This window comes from Bidens hawaiensis, unplaced genomic scaffold (assembly GCF_021521415.1).
Source record: "Bidens hawaiensis isolate Kalapana, Puna unplaced genomic scaffold, B.hawaiensis_p1.1 tig00018224_1, whole genome shotgun sequence".
In the NCBI taxonomy this organism is placed as follows: Eukaryota; Viridiplantae; Streptophyta; class Magnoliopsida; order Asterales; family Asteraceae; genus Bidens; species Bidens hawaiensis.
In genome coordinates this window covers 269,247-286,850 of record NW_027492757.1, presented here as the reverse complement: position 1 = coordinate 286,850, position 17,604 = coordinate 269,247, and the positions used below count along the sequence as shown (strand labels likewise).

At 30.5% G+C, this 17,604-nt stretch overlaps 1 protein-coding gene across 1 annotated transcript; it reads right to left on the bottom strand.

Annotated features, from left to right (window-relative positions):
• Positions 1 to 14,093: 14,093 nt before the first annotated feature.
• LOC143555643 (uncharacterized) lies at positions 14,094 to 16,293 on the bottom strand. The gene is made up of 2 exons (XM_077045166.1): positions 16,229 to 16,293; positions 14,094 to 15,396 (listed from the first exon to the last, which is right to left on the bottom strand). The coding sequence occupies exon 2, from the start codon at positions 15,356 to 15,358 to the stop codon at positions 14,288 to 14,290; it is 1,071 nt and encodes a 356-aa protein (XP_076901281.1). The 5' UTR covers positions 15,359 to 15,396; positions 16,229 to 16,293; the 3' UTR covers positions 14,094 to 14,287.
• Between the last annotated feature and the right edge of the window lie 1,311 nt (positions 16,294 to 17,604).

Sequence of the window (17,604 nt, the reverse complement as noted above, 5' to 3'; positions counted from 1 at the left end):
GATAAAAGGGTAAATGGTTAAGTATGGATATCTATCTTCGGATATGTATGTATGTATGATATGTGTATGTATTGTATGTCGCCTGATTAACTATAACTCAATCAGCGTAGCTGACTTTTAATATGCACGCATGTGAGTAGAATGAGACAGCTAGCTTGAGCGGGCACATGGTGGACGAATATGAGACTGGCATCCGAAGACTCAAGATTCTTTAACATTATTGACGTTTATTTTGAAAGACATGAATGTTTGTAAGACATGTTTATGAAGTAATATGTAACAATTAATGAAAGATTTAATATTCCACGAAAGTTTAATATAACTCTGATATTTAGAACTGTGTTTATGAGTAAATCCAACGTCCAAAGTAGGGCACCGGGATTGGGGACTTACATCTGTGATCGTGGCGTGGCAAGATTATGTTTCTATATCTATTTTAGTTGGCGATCGATGATGGTAGTAAGGAACTTGGTATGGCAACCTCGGTTGCAGCCAAGTTGTACTGTGTTCACAACGACAATGAGGAATTGTATGTCTGAGCCTCTTTTTTTGTGACTGTGATGATCTGAAGATCTGAGTCGATTAGTATTATTGTTTCTGTAATTTTTTCTTTTCCCATTTCAGTTTGGGTTAATTTGATTTTCATAGCTCATCCCTACCCCGTGCAACGCGCAGATTGTAACCCGTAGTTGACATAAATTTATGAAGTTTATATGCAAATTAGGTTGGACTTTTTGCTTTGCACTTGTATCTTTTAGTTTGAAATCAATCAATAATAAACTATTATTTAGATGTTGATCATAGTTGCACATGAGAATTTACACATACGATTCAAATAAATTTACTATTTTCTTTTTGTTTTATTAAGTTGTTTAAATACTACACACAGGATTTAAATAAATTTACTATTTTATTTTTATTTTATTGAGTTGTTTAAATATTGTAATATTTATTTAAGATTAGTAGTTGTTAAATGTTTTGGTGTAAATTTTGTGGTTAACATGTTGTAACGTGTGTGTGTGATTTAACATTTTTACGTGTATTTTTCCCGTTTAACGGTCTTGTCGTAACACGCAGATCCTAAGTTGATGTAGTTATTGTTTTTTTTATGTTTTACATTTCGATCTAAATTTTTCATTTACATAGGTTTTCTTAACGGGGCCTCGTGGAAAAGAAATTTGGTACAAAATGTTCGGTACAAAAAGGCAGGATGGTATTTCTGCTACTACCGACATATCAATTTATCCTTCCATTCCACCTACCTTAAAGACTACTTTTTCATTGATTATATTTGTGACTTACTTATTGACTCTCTATATGACAAAGAACATCTCGTTAAAGAAAATCTAATATAATAATATAGCACGTGTGTGTATATAATGAAGTTGTAATAATCACTTCTACCTTTGAATTGTATCAGTGTCTGATAATACTACTTGTTGTGGAGGGTGTGGAGGCGTCATTGGCCACTTTACCCCGTCAAACCACAACACCCTCAGACGTCACCCCCCGACGCCCTCTCTGCAACGCTATCAAAATAACGCCCGTGACGGGTCGGGTCCACCCTCACGAACAACCAATCATAATAAAATAAAAAGTATAATTAAACTTAGTTAACCCACAATGTGTTGTTGAATGATGAGCTAGTTAAACCCCAACTGTTTACGTTGCACTAACATAGCATTGATCTAACTATACTATTAAAGCAATAGGTTTTAAGTCTATTTTCTCCCTTCCTATTGGTTGTTGATTATAGTTTCCTTGTATATGAATCACTTCTCTAATTTTCATCTTAATAAAATAAATCAATAATAAATTTAAATAAGATACAATTAATTCTATTTAATTATTTTCTTTCATTTTTTATTTAATCTTTAATCTTCAATCTTTTATAATTATCTTTCAACTTACTAATTATAATTCATAATTAATTACGAATTATAGTTATCTTTTAAAATTAATATTAATTTTTTAATTTTGATTGATTTCATTCACAAATTTTAAATGTCTTTGGTTGATATAATATCTTTTTTGTCGTTCACAAATTTCATAATGAATTAATTTTTAAATTTTTTTTAGATAATAGATAATTTAGATAGTTAATTGATATTTCATCAATAGGATTAAATATATACAGATTACGGATTTAAATATAATTTGTTCTAATATTATTTTTTGAAAATTTATGAATTTTTTTAATTTTGATTGATTTCATTCACATAATTATGTTTCCCACCATCTTTAATGTAATTTAGATAATACATAATTTAGATAGATAATTGATAATTCATCAATAGGATTCAATATACAGAGGTTACAAGATTTAATATACAAAGATTATCAATTTCACTTTAGCATAATTGGTTCTAATATTATATTTATGAAAATTTATGAATTTCACCAATTGACTTATACAAGTATTAAATTTTAGGAATTTAGGAATAAATTACCCATTTGATTCAAGAATTCTTTAATTATGGAATTTGTATATTTTATTTAATTATTGTTTATTATTTGATTAACTATTTAACTTTTTGATTAATCATACTTAATGTTTACTATAAATACGGATCTTTAATTACGGATGTTGACCCATTTACAATTAACTATTTAATTATTGTTGACCCATTTACTATAAATACAGAATTCCTCTATTTAGCATCACCAAAATTATTTAATTACGGAAGTTGTATATTTTAATTAATTTTTGTAATTCATTTTATTAAGGATTTGATGATTAAGGAATTGATTAAGCCCTTTTAAGGTTTACTATAAATAAGCATGTTGACTCGTTGACTGATGCTAAATAGAGGAATTCTGAGTTGTAAACAATTTACTTTTAAATATTCTAATTGATAATTGATGTTCAATTATATTAAAATTGTGTTATTAGTAATAAATAAAAACCAATTTATGTTAAATTGATAAAATTTTGTTAATATTAATAATATTATTTTATATATTAGATATACGGTACTATAATTTTTAAATAACAATATAGATATACCCTAAAATTTTCAAAATTCATTAATCCTAATTTCCTAATTTTCGACCTTAATTTAGGTTTAATTTAAATTCCCTAATTTTTTGTTTCTAATTAATTCTCCATATACATTCCTTCTATAATCCATTCTACCAAAGTTCAATACGTATAAATACTTGTCTTTCATAGGGTAATTCGTACACTATCAACCCCGCTTTAGCAAAAACGATTATCTTTGTTTCTAAGGTTTATAATTTTTCTTTTGTTTATATCCTCCATGTTTTTTTTTTATTTTTTGGCTTAAAATTGTTATTGTTCAGATATTAATGTTTTATTTATTTTTATATCTCACCATAGCAAGATGAAGCCAACAAATATCACCATGTTGAACCAACTTGATGTTCTTAACAGTGAGTGTATCCTTAAAGTGTATTGGCGTCTGAAGGAAAATTCAAAGCCCGAGGAGGATTGGTCGATCGAAATGATTGTGCAAGAAGAAATGATATTCTTACACATTCTTAATTTTTCTATATCATTCATACAATTTTTTATTAATGTTAATATTAATGTTTCAGGGTAATAGAATTCAAGCCTATGTACGGAAGTCTTGCATTCCCAAGCATGATGTTTTATATCAATTACAATTATTTTTGTTTTATGTTTTTGTTTGTACTTATATTAATAATTATATGATTTTTTTTTATAATCTCTTTAGGTTATATATCAAAATCGAAGATTCAATGGAGATCTTCACTATTTCGTTTTTCCGGTAACGCGGTCAAATTTTCCAGTTGTAAATTCTAGCATCAATTTTACATTTTTTTCACATGATTCAAATCTTCCATAATTTGTAATTTATTAATTATGTGATATTAATATTTAATTTTATCTTTTCAGGTTATTGGCCCCAGCTTGATATAGCTAATTAATTTCATGGATTGAGGATTGTTTGATAAGATGCATTTTATTTTTGTTTAATATTAATGTATATTTCTGTTAGTATTCATGTATTCATTTATTTTCACAATTTATGTAATTCAATTAATTATTATATAATCCGGAAATGAAATTTAGTTGATTATTCTATAAGACATTAAATTATCTATAGTAAGATAATCAATCTTATATTGTTGTTTAAAGTTCAATTAATTTACCAATGCCAACGCAATTTAAAACATTATTATACTTTCCAGTATTATCTTACATTACATTTTTAAATTTATACACATTTAATATGACATTTTAGAAACCGATTTTCCCCATTCAAATGTTATATATATATATATAAATTTAATTCTAATCATTTATATGAAATTTTTAAAAATATATTATATAGTTTGAATTTCACCTTTTGTTAAAAAATATCTTTGCAAAATCCATTTTAATATATTTTTTTCATGATTTTCATTATTGGTCAAAATTTATTTAATATATTTTCATGATTTTAATTACGTAAATACAATAATAAACATTCCATGATTTTTATTTATTTTTACATTTCCATGATTTTTATTATAGGTCAAATTCAACTTAAAAATTTCTTGTGTTAAGTGAAGTTCCTATGGTGTTTTAAAATTTTATATTATCTACATACTATTTCCTATTAATATTAAATTTATTTTATTAATATAACCGTCTATTAAGCATAACAAATTTATACCATATTAAATACACAATTTGAAAATTTTAAAAGATGTTTATAGTTTTCAATCTCATCAAACTTTACATTTACCTTTTATTTATATTAACTATATATTATTTAGTTAGTAAACTTAAAAATAATGGAAAGTTTTTTGAATTTTGAATTTTAAAAAAATATTTAATACAGTTGATTATGAAAATTAATTCAGATTCCTTAATAAGTTACGAAATTTGACAATCAATTTAGTCTCAAGTATAACAAATTTAGATCCTATTAAATACGAAAATTGATAAATTTAAAATACTTTTTTATAGTTTCTAATCGGAACTATCAATATTAATGTCTTCAATCTCAACAAACTTTTAATCTTATACCATTTGACCAAAATGATATAATTATAATTAATGATACTATGTTTTTCCAACTTCAAAACCATTTATACTTTCTATGTATGTAAATCGTTTGATTTTAAGCTTTTACAATATATGTTGACCACTAATTAATTTATTGGTTATGAGTTATGACGTTTCTTTAAAATCAATTTTGGAAGACATTTATGACACAATTAGACGTTTTACTTTTCAAAAATTCTTAAAACCGACTTTTTTTCCAGATTTTTCAAACGTTTACGTACTACATATAATAATTTTTAACTTTTATTATATTTTTCATTCGTAAAAAAAGTTTGTCTCAAATTCCTATGGCTCAGCTGTCAGTCATGTATTTATCAATAATTATTTGTTTGAAATTGAAGATTACAAAAACCGGAATCATAAAAAACTATGATACTCATTAATTATACACACACACATATTGTTTATATTTTTTGTCAAATTAGTTATGCAATGTATAAGACAATACATTTTTATGTTGATTTCATTAGAGTATTATGTTTTAATTAACATGTGCTATTTGTACTCATGGTATAATTTATAAACATGTTTTAAATTTTCATTTATCTTTGATTGTCTTTGTATGTTTTTGTATTTGAATTAAAATAAAAATGCTACGTCTTGTAATTAATGTAAAATGATCTTTTTTTTTTAATTTGACATCTACATTTCTTTAAAATTATAATAGATACATATATACGATTATATAGTTTCCAATATCATCAAACTTTACATTTTATATATGTGTAAATGTAAATAATGTCTAAATTCAAGATTTATGCCTTAAAGAAAACCCACATATTTCCAATAACCAATTCTAAATATATATATGTTTGAATTCACATTGCAAATTATTATAATTATTATTTTTAGTTTGAATTAGCAAGTAACTAATGTAAACACAAAACATCTTTGTTTCTATTCGTTTGCATTATATGATAATAATGAAGTTATTTGACCTCTGGTAATTATTTTCTGTTTAATATTACAGTATGACCGGGTAATATTAGCCCGGTAGTTAGCCCAAACAATAATATATGCATGTGTATAAATTCCTAAAAAATTAGCCCGGATATAGTTATGTGTATAATTAGCCCAAACAATTAAATAATTCTGTGTATAATTTTAAGGATTTATACCACCGAAATGACTGCATATTGCCCAGAGAAGTTTACTCTTTTTTAATACAGGTATTCAAATTTCGTCAACATTTCAACCAAAACAATCAAACTTTGGTCACCATTTAATTAAATGTATACAAGTATGTTTTGTGATGTTAAATTTCCTTTACCTATTGTTGTGAACTTAATGATTTATATCGTCACTAAATCTAAATCTAACTGTAATTGCATTTTGACATGTCTTGGAATATTGTAAGGTTAATTTATCCAACAATGTATATTGAAATAAAGTTTGTATTGTCTTCATTAGTGCTATTTTCTATGAAAATTCGATTTTGGAACATAACAATTTTTTTCTATTGTCTTCGTTAGTGCTATTTTTATCATTCAAAAGTTTGTATATATATATGTATGGTTTTTTTTATCATAATTACATTTAGTTATGTTTATTTTGTGTCACCGTTTTATAACCATAGTCGTCAAAGTTTTATGATATTTTAATAATTTTATAAACTTTAAAACTTTAAAGTGTAACTCAAAGGTAAATTTTATAAATCAATGGTCAATTATTTCATAATGTGTAACATTACTACGATTGAAACTTATTATTTTTAAAAGGATTTTCAGTTTTAAATTTTAAACTTTTAAACTTAACTGGTCAAACATTGCATAATGTCTAAATGTATCATGATTAAAAATTCATTATTACTAAAAAGATATCCAATTTTAAATTTTAAAGTTTACAATAACTTGAATATTTTTACAATCTGGACAAACAATCCATAAAAGGTATTCAAATTTCGTCAACATTTCAACCAAAACAATCAAACTTTGGTCACCATATAATTAAATGTATACAAGTATGTTTTGTGATGTTCAATTTCCCTTACCTATTGTTATGAATTTAGTGATTTATATCGTCACTAAATCTAAATCTACCTGTAATTGCATTTTGACATGCCTTGGAATATTTTAAGGTTAATTTATCCAACGATGTATATTGAAATAAGTTTGTATTGTCTTCATTAGTGCTATTTTCTATGACAATTCGATTTTGGAACATAACAAATTTTTTCTATTGTCTTCATTGGTGTTATTTTTATCATTCAAAAGTATGTGTGTGTGTGTGTGTGTTTATCATAATTACATTTAGTTATGTTTATTTTGTGTCACCATATTATAACCATAGTCCTCAAAGTTTTATGTCATTTTAATAATTTTATAAACTTTAAAACTTTAAATTGTAATTCAAATGTAAATTTTGTAAATCAATGGTCAAACATTTCATAATGTGTAAAACTACGATTGAAACTTATATTAAAAGGATTTTCAGTTTTAAATCTAATGAACTTTTAAATTTAATTGGTCAAACATTCCATAATGTCTAAATGTACCATAATTAAAAATTCATTATTACTAAAAAGATATCGCATTTTAAATTTTAAAATTATAATAACTTAAATATTGTTACAATCTGGTCAAACAATCCATAATAAACCTATTAATGTAATTATGATATTAATTATTCTAATTATTATTAGAATTCAAAAACATACTAAATCATCTCATTTACATTATATAAATCTTAAAGTTGAAAACCCTAACCATTATAATCTCTCTCTCTCTCTCCCTCTCTCTCTCTCTGTTTCGGATTACTTCTCCATCATCGCAAATTCCGGTAAGGGAGATTAATTATTTTCCGGTAAGGTTTAATTTGATACTCTAATAGTCGATTCTCATATTATTCATTATTTCATTAACAATTCTTTTTCTTTTCCCTTTTTGTTTGTATTGATTTTAATTATTATATAATTTTCTTATAATCTCTTTAGGTTCCATATCAAAATAAAAAATTCAATAGAGATGTTGAACTATTACGGTTTTCCGGTAAGGTATTATGAAAAATACTATAATACCAGATGGGTTATTAGCATCTTGAGTTGAAGTCATAATAAGTTCAAGTCAATATTAGAGTGTATACAAGTTATGGCTCTATAAATCGTTAAACACGTCATATAACCAATTGATGTTTCTAAGTGTTTAGTTATTAGCTATTTAAAAAACCAATTTGTTCCTTTCCATATTAATTTTTGACAACGAAATGCTACAAATTAAAGTATAAACCTTGTATAAAAGAAAGTATTCAGGGAGTTGTAAATATTAAATTTATGATACTTTTGTTAAATAAATAGTTAGATTGTATAGACTTTTGTTCATGTTTATTTTAAATTACACTTCAATAAGTTCTTCCTACATCTTGTCAAAGTGAAATGTACTTAAACTATCAAAAAAACACGAGGCTCACATTTGGATGTCAATCCTTAAATGTTGAAGAGATAAAATAATTTGCGAATTAATTATTGGAAATAGGTGAATGGAATGTTGGGGGTGGGGGGTCCAAATGACGACAAATAAATGTACAAATTACCGATGATCTTCTAATTAACAATTCATTATATCCAGTATATTATTTAATAGACTTTGTGTATCCTTCGATTTTAGACAAGTTCAATGAACTTACTTTTAAGAACGGGCGATATTGTCGGTTAAAATTATTTGTGTTCATTAGATGAATAATATAATATTCAAATATATAATCAAATTTCTTTACGTGACGAATTTTCTATTTTCCACCCGTGTGCTACACGGGTTAGTAACCTAGTATGACACTATAACTAGATTTTGCTAGTTAAATCATAACATACAACTTAAAGTTAATATTTTTTTTATAATTGTGATGTAAACATTTTAAATAGGTTGCATAACCAATAGCATCAATTAAATAATAATCACAAATGATTTCAATACCATGAAATCATTAAAATTTTATTGTTTTTATGCCATAATAGTAACCTAAGTTAACCTAAGTTTTTGAGAAATAAGTAATTTCTTACCTCAAATTATATCCATCAAGATTATACATAATTAAACGCCATAAGGTAGTCCGTAGTGCCAACGATTTGTCGGCGTTTTAGGCTATAACGTCGGGGCACACCCACCCCCCCTCCCCAGCGTTTTGGGATGTTTTTTTTGGTCCGGCGTCTCATGGATAACGCAAGAAATGGCACAAAATTCAAAATTATATCCGTTGCAATTAAAAAAAACTTTTTTAATTATTAACACAAATATACTATAAAAACAAACTCAAACCTCAATTTTTTACACAATTCTACTACTTCTCTATCACATATTTTTTACACAATTCTACTACTACCAAAATGTTTCCGTTTAACAACCAAAATGTTCTCGGTTTCGGTCAATATGCCCGACAAGGCAACGCAATCAATCCCGGCCCGAATAATCCACAACTGAACCCATCTACTGTCCCGATGCCAACAGTCCCCGTCCCTCAAACCGCGTATCCTTTCGAAGCACAAATGGCCGCGTACATGCAATATCTAAGTTCTGGAGCCCCTATCCCAAATACGGTGGCCGGTTTCCAAAACCCAACCACAAACATGATGGCCGGTTCGGGTTCCCAACCCGACGACGAGACGGTGCCGGAGACAAATCAACCCGGAGCCACAACCCGTCCCGGAGACTCGTGGCGGTTCAAGCCAATGTGGACGTCTGAGAAAACACGTAAAGAAACCCGTCGGCGAAGCTCGGGTTAAAAAGAACACTATACCGTGGACTATCGACGAGGATGAACCATGTGCTCATGCTTGGTGCGTTAAATCGGAAGATCCCCTGTGCAGTAAGTTTTTAAAAAATATATATATTTTTTAAATTTCTTAGAACAAATATTAAACTTGTAATGTTTTTATTTTTTTTAGCGAACTTTCAAGCATCGGGCGTATTTTTGAACAAAATTAAAGAGTTGTTCCACGAACTTGGCGGGAACTCGCGTCGAGAAAAAGATTCCATACTGTCGAAATGGAACGATATAAACACCAAATGCACGACTTTCCATACGGTTCACTCTCGGATATCTCGAACGTGGAGTAGCGATGTCTCTGATGCGAAAATCAGGGAAAAGGCGTTCAAAGAGTATCAACATAAGGTCTTGGGGACCTTCAATTACTTTAGCATTTGGAAAGAACAACTGAGGTTTCACCCAAAATGGGGCCCGGTTATGGAGGCGGACACCGAAAGTGCTCAGCCTAAAAAAATGTAACACCCGGCCCGGAAAGGGCTGACGTGTCACAATAAACATGGTTTATGAACAGAAGACATGCTTCATTTATTTACTTATCATAGACATAGTACAATATACAAAACAAACTTAAGGTTAATTTAAAAACTCTCATGATTAAAAGATATTTTGTTTAGATCCTGGCTTTTTATTTTTCTATCTTAATCCCGCCCGAAGTAACCTGTGAACCTGTGAAAATTTTAATAATAACGGAATGAGCCGAATGCTCAGTACAGATCAAATAATAAAAGCTTTAGTGAACTTACTGTAAATGCTACGTTGCAAAGTAACCTTATTAAATAAAGTAAATCATTTCATACGGATGTACCCATGAGCGAACATAAAACGTGACAATATACTGGTAGCTACTCCTGTATATCTATCACACGAGATGGCGAGTTGGCATACCCGTTATCCATCTCCTTAATACTAATCATTCGATCCATACGCCTCCTAATAGCCATATGTACTTGTACTTAAGAGACGCCGTGAACTGATCTCACCGTTACGGGTGGTGCACATGTTGTCGGTGCCGCAACAACATGCTCGTGGGACACTCCACGAGAAGCGGCACTCAGGGTATCGGAATACAAGTCTTATTCATATAACACATAGCAACTATATTATCGTAACATGCGATAATGAGTATAATCAAACATAATAATATCGCATGACATGAAAGCTAAATCCAATGTTTAATCAGAATTGATTCAACGGACATCTAAGTGAATTGATAATTCAAAGACGTGAGGAGTTATAAATAAAATATTAACTCAATGAATTTATATCAATTAAATATGAAAGCAAAGAAGAGTGGGGGTAAGGATCTGTACCTTTAATGTTTCAGTAATACCAACATGTATTAAATATGTTGCAAAGATCTACATACAAGTTATATACATTTTCTATTAGAATAACATAGTATTTAAATCTTCATATTGAACTATCATTCTGAAAATATATGGTAGTTGTAAACTATCAAGTTTAAATAAAGTAACACATACATATATATATATATATATTTCAATTAAAGATGAACTAGTTTATTAACTTCTTCTATGTATAACTTTTCGATATTGAAATTTTGACTTAACTGAAAGGATTTATTTATAATATTGTTAATAACTTTATATTTTAAATGGTATTATATATATATATATATTTGAAAGGAATTCATAAACTTATAGAATCAGTTGCTTCCTTTAACAGTTTTAACAAAATCATGGTTCATAACTTATGGAAGAAACTGAATAAACTAATATTAATTTTCATGAAATAGTTTACTTACAAAAGTGGTTTAATCTTTATATTTAACTCGAATGGTTCAAAATAAAAGATAAAACGAAGAGGCAGCAAGTAGTACGCTAGAACACCAGATCATGAAATCAATATGCTATGTGCTTAACCAATTTAACCAAGGTAGGATTTATTTAAAGCTGAAACAAGATTATAAAGTAACCTTGCTAGTACTCTTTCTTCCTCATTACTTCGCCGAAAAATGGTTGAGTTGGCCGGAAAACCGTTTTGAGTCCTACGAGAGGTGGCGAAATGATCAAAAGTTACTAACAAGTGAATATAGATAGCATGGTTATATTGTTGATGTTTTAGTTTGTTTTTGGTTCGCCAATGATCGTGAAGTATCGTCGGAAAATTTTAATAGAATTATAAGTAATCCTATGTGTGTGTGTGTATATACACACACACACATGTAAGTAAACATAATTATGTGGTTACCTTATGTTAGACACGAATGAAGGGTTGTCGGTTAGCGTCGGTTGTTTTGTGACCTCGATCGCCGTGGTTCAGAGGTGGTGGTCGGGCTGGCTATGGACTAGAGAGAGTGAACAAAGGAACTCTTTTGCTGAATTGCTGTTTACGTTCGTGTCGGCTTTCCAGAAAAGGTATAGCGTGATCGGAAGGTTAGTAGAGATAGTACTACAAGTGTCTATTTTGGTATATGGGTGTGTTCGTTTCGATTCGCCGGAAACATGAATCTCCGTTGAAATAGAATTCGGATGTGAATTAGTGCAGGAGGGTATGAATATTAAGGGTTTTGACATCTTTATTTATACTCAGTTTCTTGGTAGGGAAGTTAAAGATATGAACAAAATAGTTGTTTCCAAAACTTGATATTACCTTCACAGGATAAACCTACTTTCTTTATATCTATCCAAAAAGTTTAATATATTGAGATATCATCTATTTTTCTTTTACTTGTATGTCCCGTTTGTTTATTTATTATTTTCTTTTCACCCAATATATAACTTATTGCTACTTTTACTATTTTGTTTGGGACAAGACTTATCAGTTTATTAAGTTTAACTCTCAGTATTTGGATATATCAAAAATGGGTTTTAAATTTTGGTTATTACAAAAAAGATCTAAACATCATCTTCGATTGATCCAGAAACGCCCGTTCTTACGCTCGAAAATTCAACTTAAGCGATAATAAAGCCGGGAATCCCTATGCGGATTTTATCAAGATGCCTCGACCGGGGGTAGAAGAAGCAAGGGAAAGGGAAAGGGGAAAGGGGCCGCGTCGTCGTCGGCAACTGGTTCGAATGCCGAAATGGAAAGTCATTTCAAAGAAATGAACATTCCACTCAAAGATATACAAGAACTTGGAGCTAAACGTATTCAAGTAAATTTGGAAGCCGTCGAAGTACTTAAAAGAAATGAATTGGACCACGGCATCGAGGTTTTAACAAAGGAGTTATCCGAATACGACCCGAAAGTCCAATCTCTAAAAGCTATTCGGCATGCGAAAATATTTGAAAAATACAACATGTAGTTTATTATTATTTATTGTTGTATTTTTTTAATATAATGTATTTTTTTATTTTAATTTAGTTTTTATTTGTGAGTTTAATGTATTTTTTTATTTTAATGTAGTTTTTTTAATTATTTAAATGAATTATTATTTAAAGAAAGCAAAAAATTTATTAGTGACTGGGCGCCACGTGACGCATAACGCCTAGGGGTGGAGAGTTATGACTACACTCTGTTTTTGTAAAAACCATAACTCTGATTGGACGCCACATAAAACATAACGCCCAGAAGTGGGGCTTTATAAATACACATGTTCTAACAAAGGCTAAAAATTTGATTGTATCTAAAATTTGTTTATAAGACTGCCAAGTTATATAATAGGTTTTAGTGGGTTACCAATTATATTCTATCAAGAACCGATTATCAAAAAAAACTCTCGTTATAGCACTGGTAATAACTAGGGGGCATTGAAGCCCCAATAATGCCCCCGATGACGCCCATAAAGGATGGTCTTAGAGGGGTCATGCTCCAAGAAATGATCAACAAAACTAAAGTTCAATTCACTTTTCTATTAAATAAAACGTTCACACCCATGAAACTACCTAGTGCATGTACTAACCCACTAACATAAAATAACAAACAACTAATGGAAACATGAATAAATGAATACTCAAGATGTGGGAAACATGGCTAGTCAGTAAACACCACGTATTAGACGGCTGCGGGAAAGGAATCAAGTGTTTACCCGTACACTAATTTGGGAAGTTTTCTATCCTCAATCTTATAAAACAAGATTGCATCTATCAATCGACAAGTACCCTATATTCAAACAAGATTGTATCTATCAGCCAACATGTACCTAGATTCGAACAAGATCGCAACAGTCAATGTACCGTATATCCTAACAAGATCGCATTGGTCAATCAGTATGTTTAGTATACAACAAGATATCACTAATTAAAAACTACCTATGAGATTAATAATAGGTCTCAAATATATTTGGAAATGAGTGTATATATCATCCAAATTAACTGATCAAACTCAGCTTTACATGACAACTATATTTTTTTTACAAAACTAACCAAACTAACCTAAAAAACATTTTCTTATTTTGTCTTAAAGAACATTCTATAAAGCCTCAACAGTATAAACAGAATACAAGAATTTCAAAAACGTAATTAACATATAAGTTTAAACTCATAACCTTGTTGCTATAGAAAACCTGCTGTGCATACACGTTATGTTTTACTCCGGTGAACGTTGACAACCGCCAGGAAGAAGAAACTTAAACCTTTCTGCATTTTCTATCACGTACGCAGGAAGATGAACTGCAGAAGCCGACCGAGGTACTGACCCCATCTTTCCGATCAAACTCTTAAAACTATATTCCTCCGGTAACATATCATAAAGATCATCCCCATGACAAATCTTCCTCTGAATCCTCGTATAATCCAAATAATCCTTTTTCTTCACTCGATCTGCATGACTGTACGCCGTCATCTTGGTCACAAACTCACTCAAATGTCGAAAATAAAAGCTGCAATGCCACCCTGCATCGGAAAGAATAGTACCCGTCTGGCGGGAGTGGCGGTAGCTCGTCCACCGGCTATATATATGCGCTGTGGCCCGCCAGCTGTTGTAATCGACCGGGAACTCAAACGAGTATACGTAGTTTCTCATTTCAAGATGCAATACAGTTGGCAAGCCGTCACACGACTGAAGAAGCCTAACCGTGTGGGAACTTGGGATCTCGTCGGTATCGGAAACGATCAAAAGATCACCGTCAGAGATTCCAGACCGCCGGATCAGCTCGTTCATGATGCTCCGGTGATGTGATTCTATTAAAAACAGGTCAACGGGCAGTTGAAGAGGGAGCTGACCGTACACGACTTTATCCTCGGCAAAAGCAAAACGGGCACGGTTCAAGTCAAAGGTGAGAGGTTTGGGCATGCCAGTGAATGTCATGTTTGATTCGAGAATAATGAATTTGGTGACGTAAAGGTACAATTCACGCCATCTGATCTCAAGCAAGTCTAGCTCATTGTTGAATAGGATCGCATCATAGACGTTTCGCGGTTCGGTGGTTAAGGACCATCCGTGCAGGTTGCATAGGTTGCTGATGGTGGTGTTTTCGGCATAATAGTGTGGGATGCACTCGAATGGAGGGGGTGGTGTGTCCCAAAGTGGGCGGAAGAATGAAGTGATGTTTTGGGTGTGGTCGAAGATGGATAAAAACGAAAGTGTGACGAGGATAATTATTATAAGGAATGTGTATTCAGTGATTACTCGTCTAGTGGCACACCGCCATGAGTACATCCTGTTGAAGTAGGCGAAACTGGCTGACACCTTATGATCTGCAAAACAATAAATACTCTCATTGGCTGTTGTTCTATTGATGCGACGCGAGGGATGGTTGGGCGTACTAATATCATTATATTTTACTTTGAACTTAACACGTAGCGCGTTGCGTTCAAAACTTCTGTAATTATCACACTTTGCATTTTATTAAATTTGTTTATTTAGTTGCTACGTTTTATTTCACCGGTAGTCCTTTCCAGGTAACAAAGTATTTTCCAAAGAACAAACTCGCCGCTGGCCGTGACAACAATTGGCATTAGTAACAAAACTCCCAGTCTTTCTCTCATATACATATTTTTGTAGCATAGGGCTAATTGCCACGACCATCGGAGAGCTTACTCATTGTAAAACTCTTTATTACCGGGAAGATCTGTTGATAAAATTAAAGCGTAGTATTAAAGACAAAAAGATTAATAAAGCACGAAGACACTTATGGAAGTTTTAAATGCAACGAGTTAAGTATGAGAAAAAATCAATAAAGGATGATGATATTACTAGTACATCCACGCCATCCCATCCCTCATGAGAGGCTGAAATTACAAATTAACACAAATGCATATAAAACAATTATGTATGTATGTTCAAGATGTTAATTATTTCTATTTTATCTTTGACAATCTTGAAAAATCAACACCGACAAATACTTTTAAAACAAAAATCACATTAAGAAAATCAACTAACCAAATCCAGTAGCAGTAACAATCAAGCTGGATCCAAACGAATGCACGAACAGAGCATAGAACTTATTACAGTAGTAAGAAATTGAAGTGAAATTAAGTCAACTGGACCTAACCTAAACCTAACTTAGCAACGAATTAGAACACATACCTCACATAGCCGTAGAAGAAGAAGAAGAAATTAATTAATTATCAATGGGAACAAATAGATCTTGAAAGATCCATATCATATGGATACTGCTAAAGAAAAAGAAAAAGGATTCATGTGAGTACTGTTCAGTTCAGATAGAGCTGTGTTACTCTGCGATGATTATTACTTTAGTCACCGTCCAAATCCAATTATATTTAGACACGTGTGATGGTATCATGTAGGGATGAACATTTTATCCTATATACCCCTACATGTACATGTACCGATTTAGCCTATTCGGTACGGGTATTGGTACTCATTTTTGTTAAATTTTGGTACGGGTACAATCGGGCACAGGTACGGGTACGGTATGTGTACATTTGGTAATTTGTACCTGTTTGGATTATATAAGGGTTTAATTGGAATTCTTCATATTTAATATGTAAAATAAATTTTCCAACCATGTTACTATTAATCAAGTACCAAACGTTTCTTCAAAATTAAAAAATATGACATTCAAGACTCGAACCAACAAACAAATCACTTAAAGTCAGTGACCGAATTAGGGTTCTTCAATACTATCTTATAATTAAATCGACAGCCAATTTGGTACACGTACTAATTTGGTACCCGTCACGTACATGTGCAAGTATTGATACCCGGACTAATTCAAGTTGTTTGTTACTCGTACTGGTACCAGTTTCAAGACCGTCGAAAATTTGGAAATAAAAAAGCAAAGTGGTACAAAAACGGGTATTGTACCGAAATACCCGTACCAATACCCGTACCCGTACCATATCGAAAAATTTGGTACGAGTATTGGTATGTGTTTTTATAGATTTTTGGAACGAGTACAACCAGGTACAAGTACGGGTACAGATACGGGTACTGTCTCACGCTCATCCCTAGTATCATGGACTGCGGAGTAGACTATGCTTTCCTTTTCTCTAACGTTATTATTATCCTCTTCTAAACTATATGTAGCTGGCCGGCTACCAAACGAGACGACTTATGACATGTGACGTTTAGTTAGTAAATAACAGATTTTTGTTTTAAGGGTGTAATGGTTTTGTAGTCAAACATATATACATACATATATATATACTAGTTTTTATCCCCCGTATTACGGGGGTTGTTTATATTGTTTGTTTTAATATTTATTTATTTTTTGAATTTATATTTTTTTTATTGTATGAAAGTTAATAATATACTTATAGTTTGATGATAAATTGTTTCATAAATAAATAGGATGTTATAACCCGGTTTAAAAGCTATATGGTTTTGATGAGACCCAAGACCCGTATATTTTTTTACTATAATTTTTTTAATTATAAATAATATTTATGAAAGTTAATAATATACTTATGGTCTGATGAGACCTAAGACCCGTTTATTTT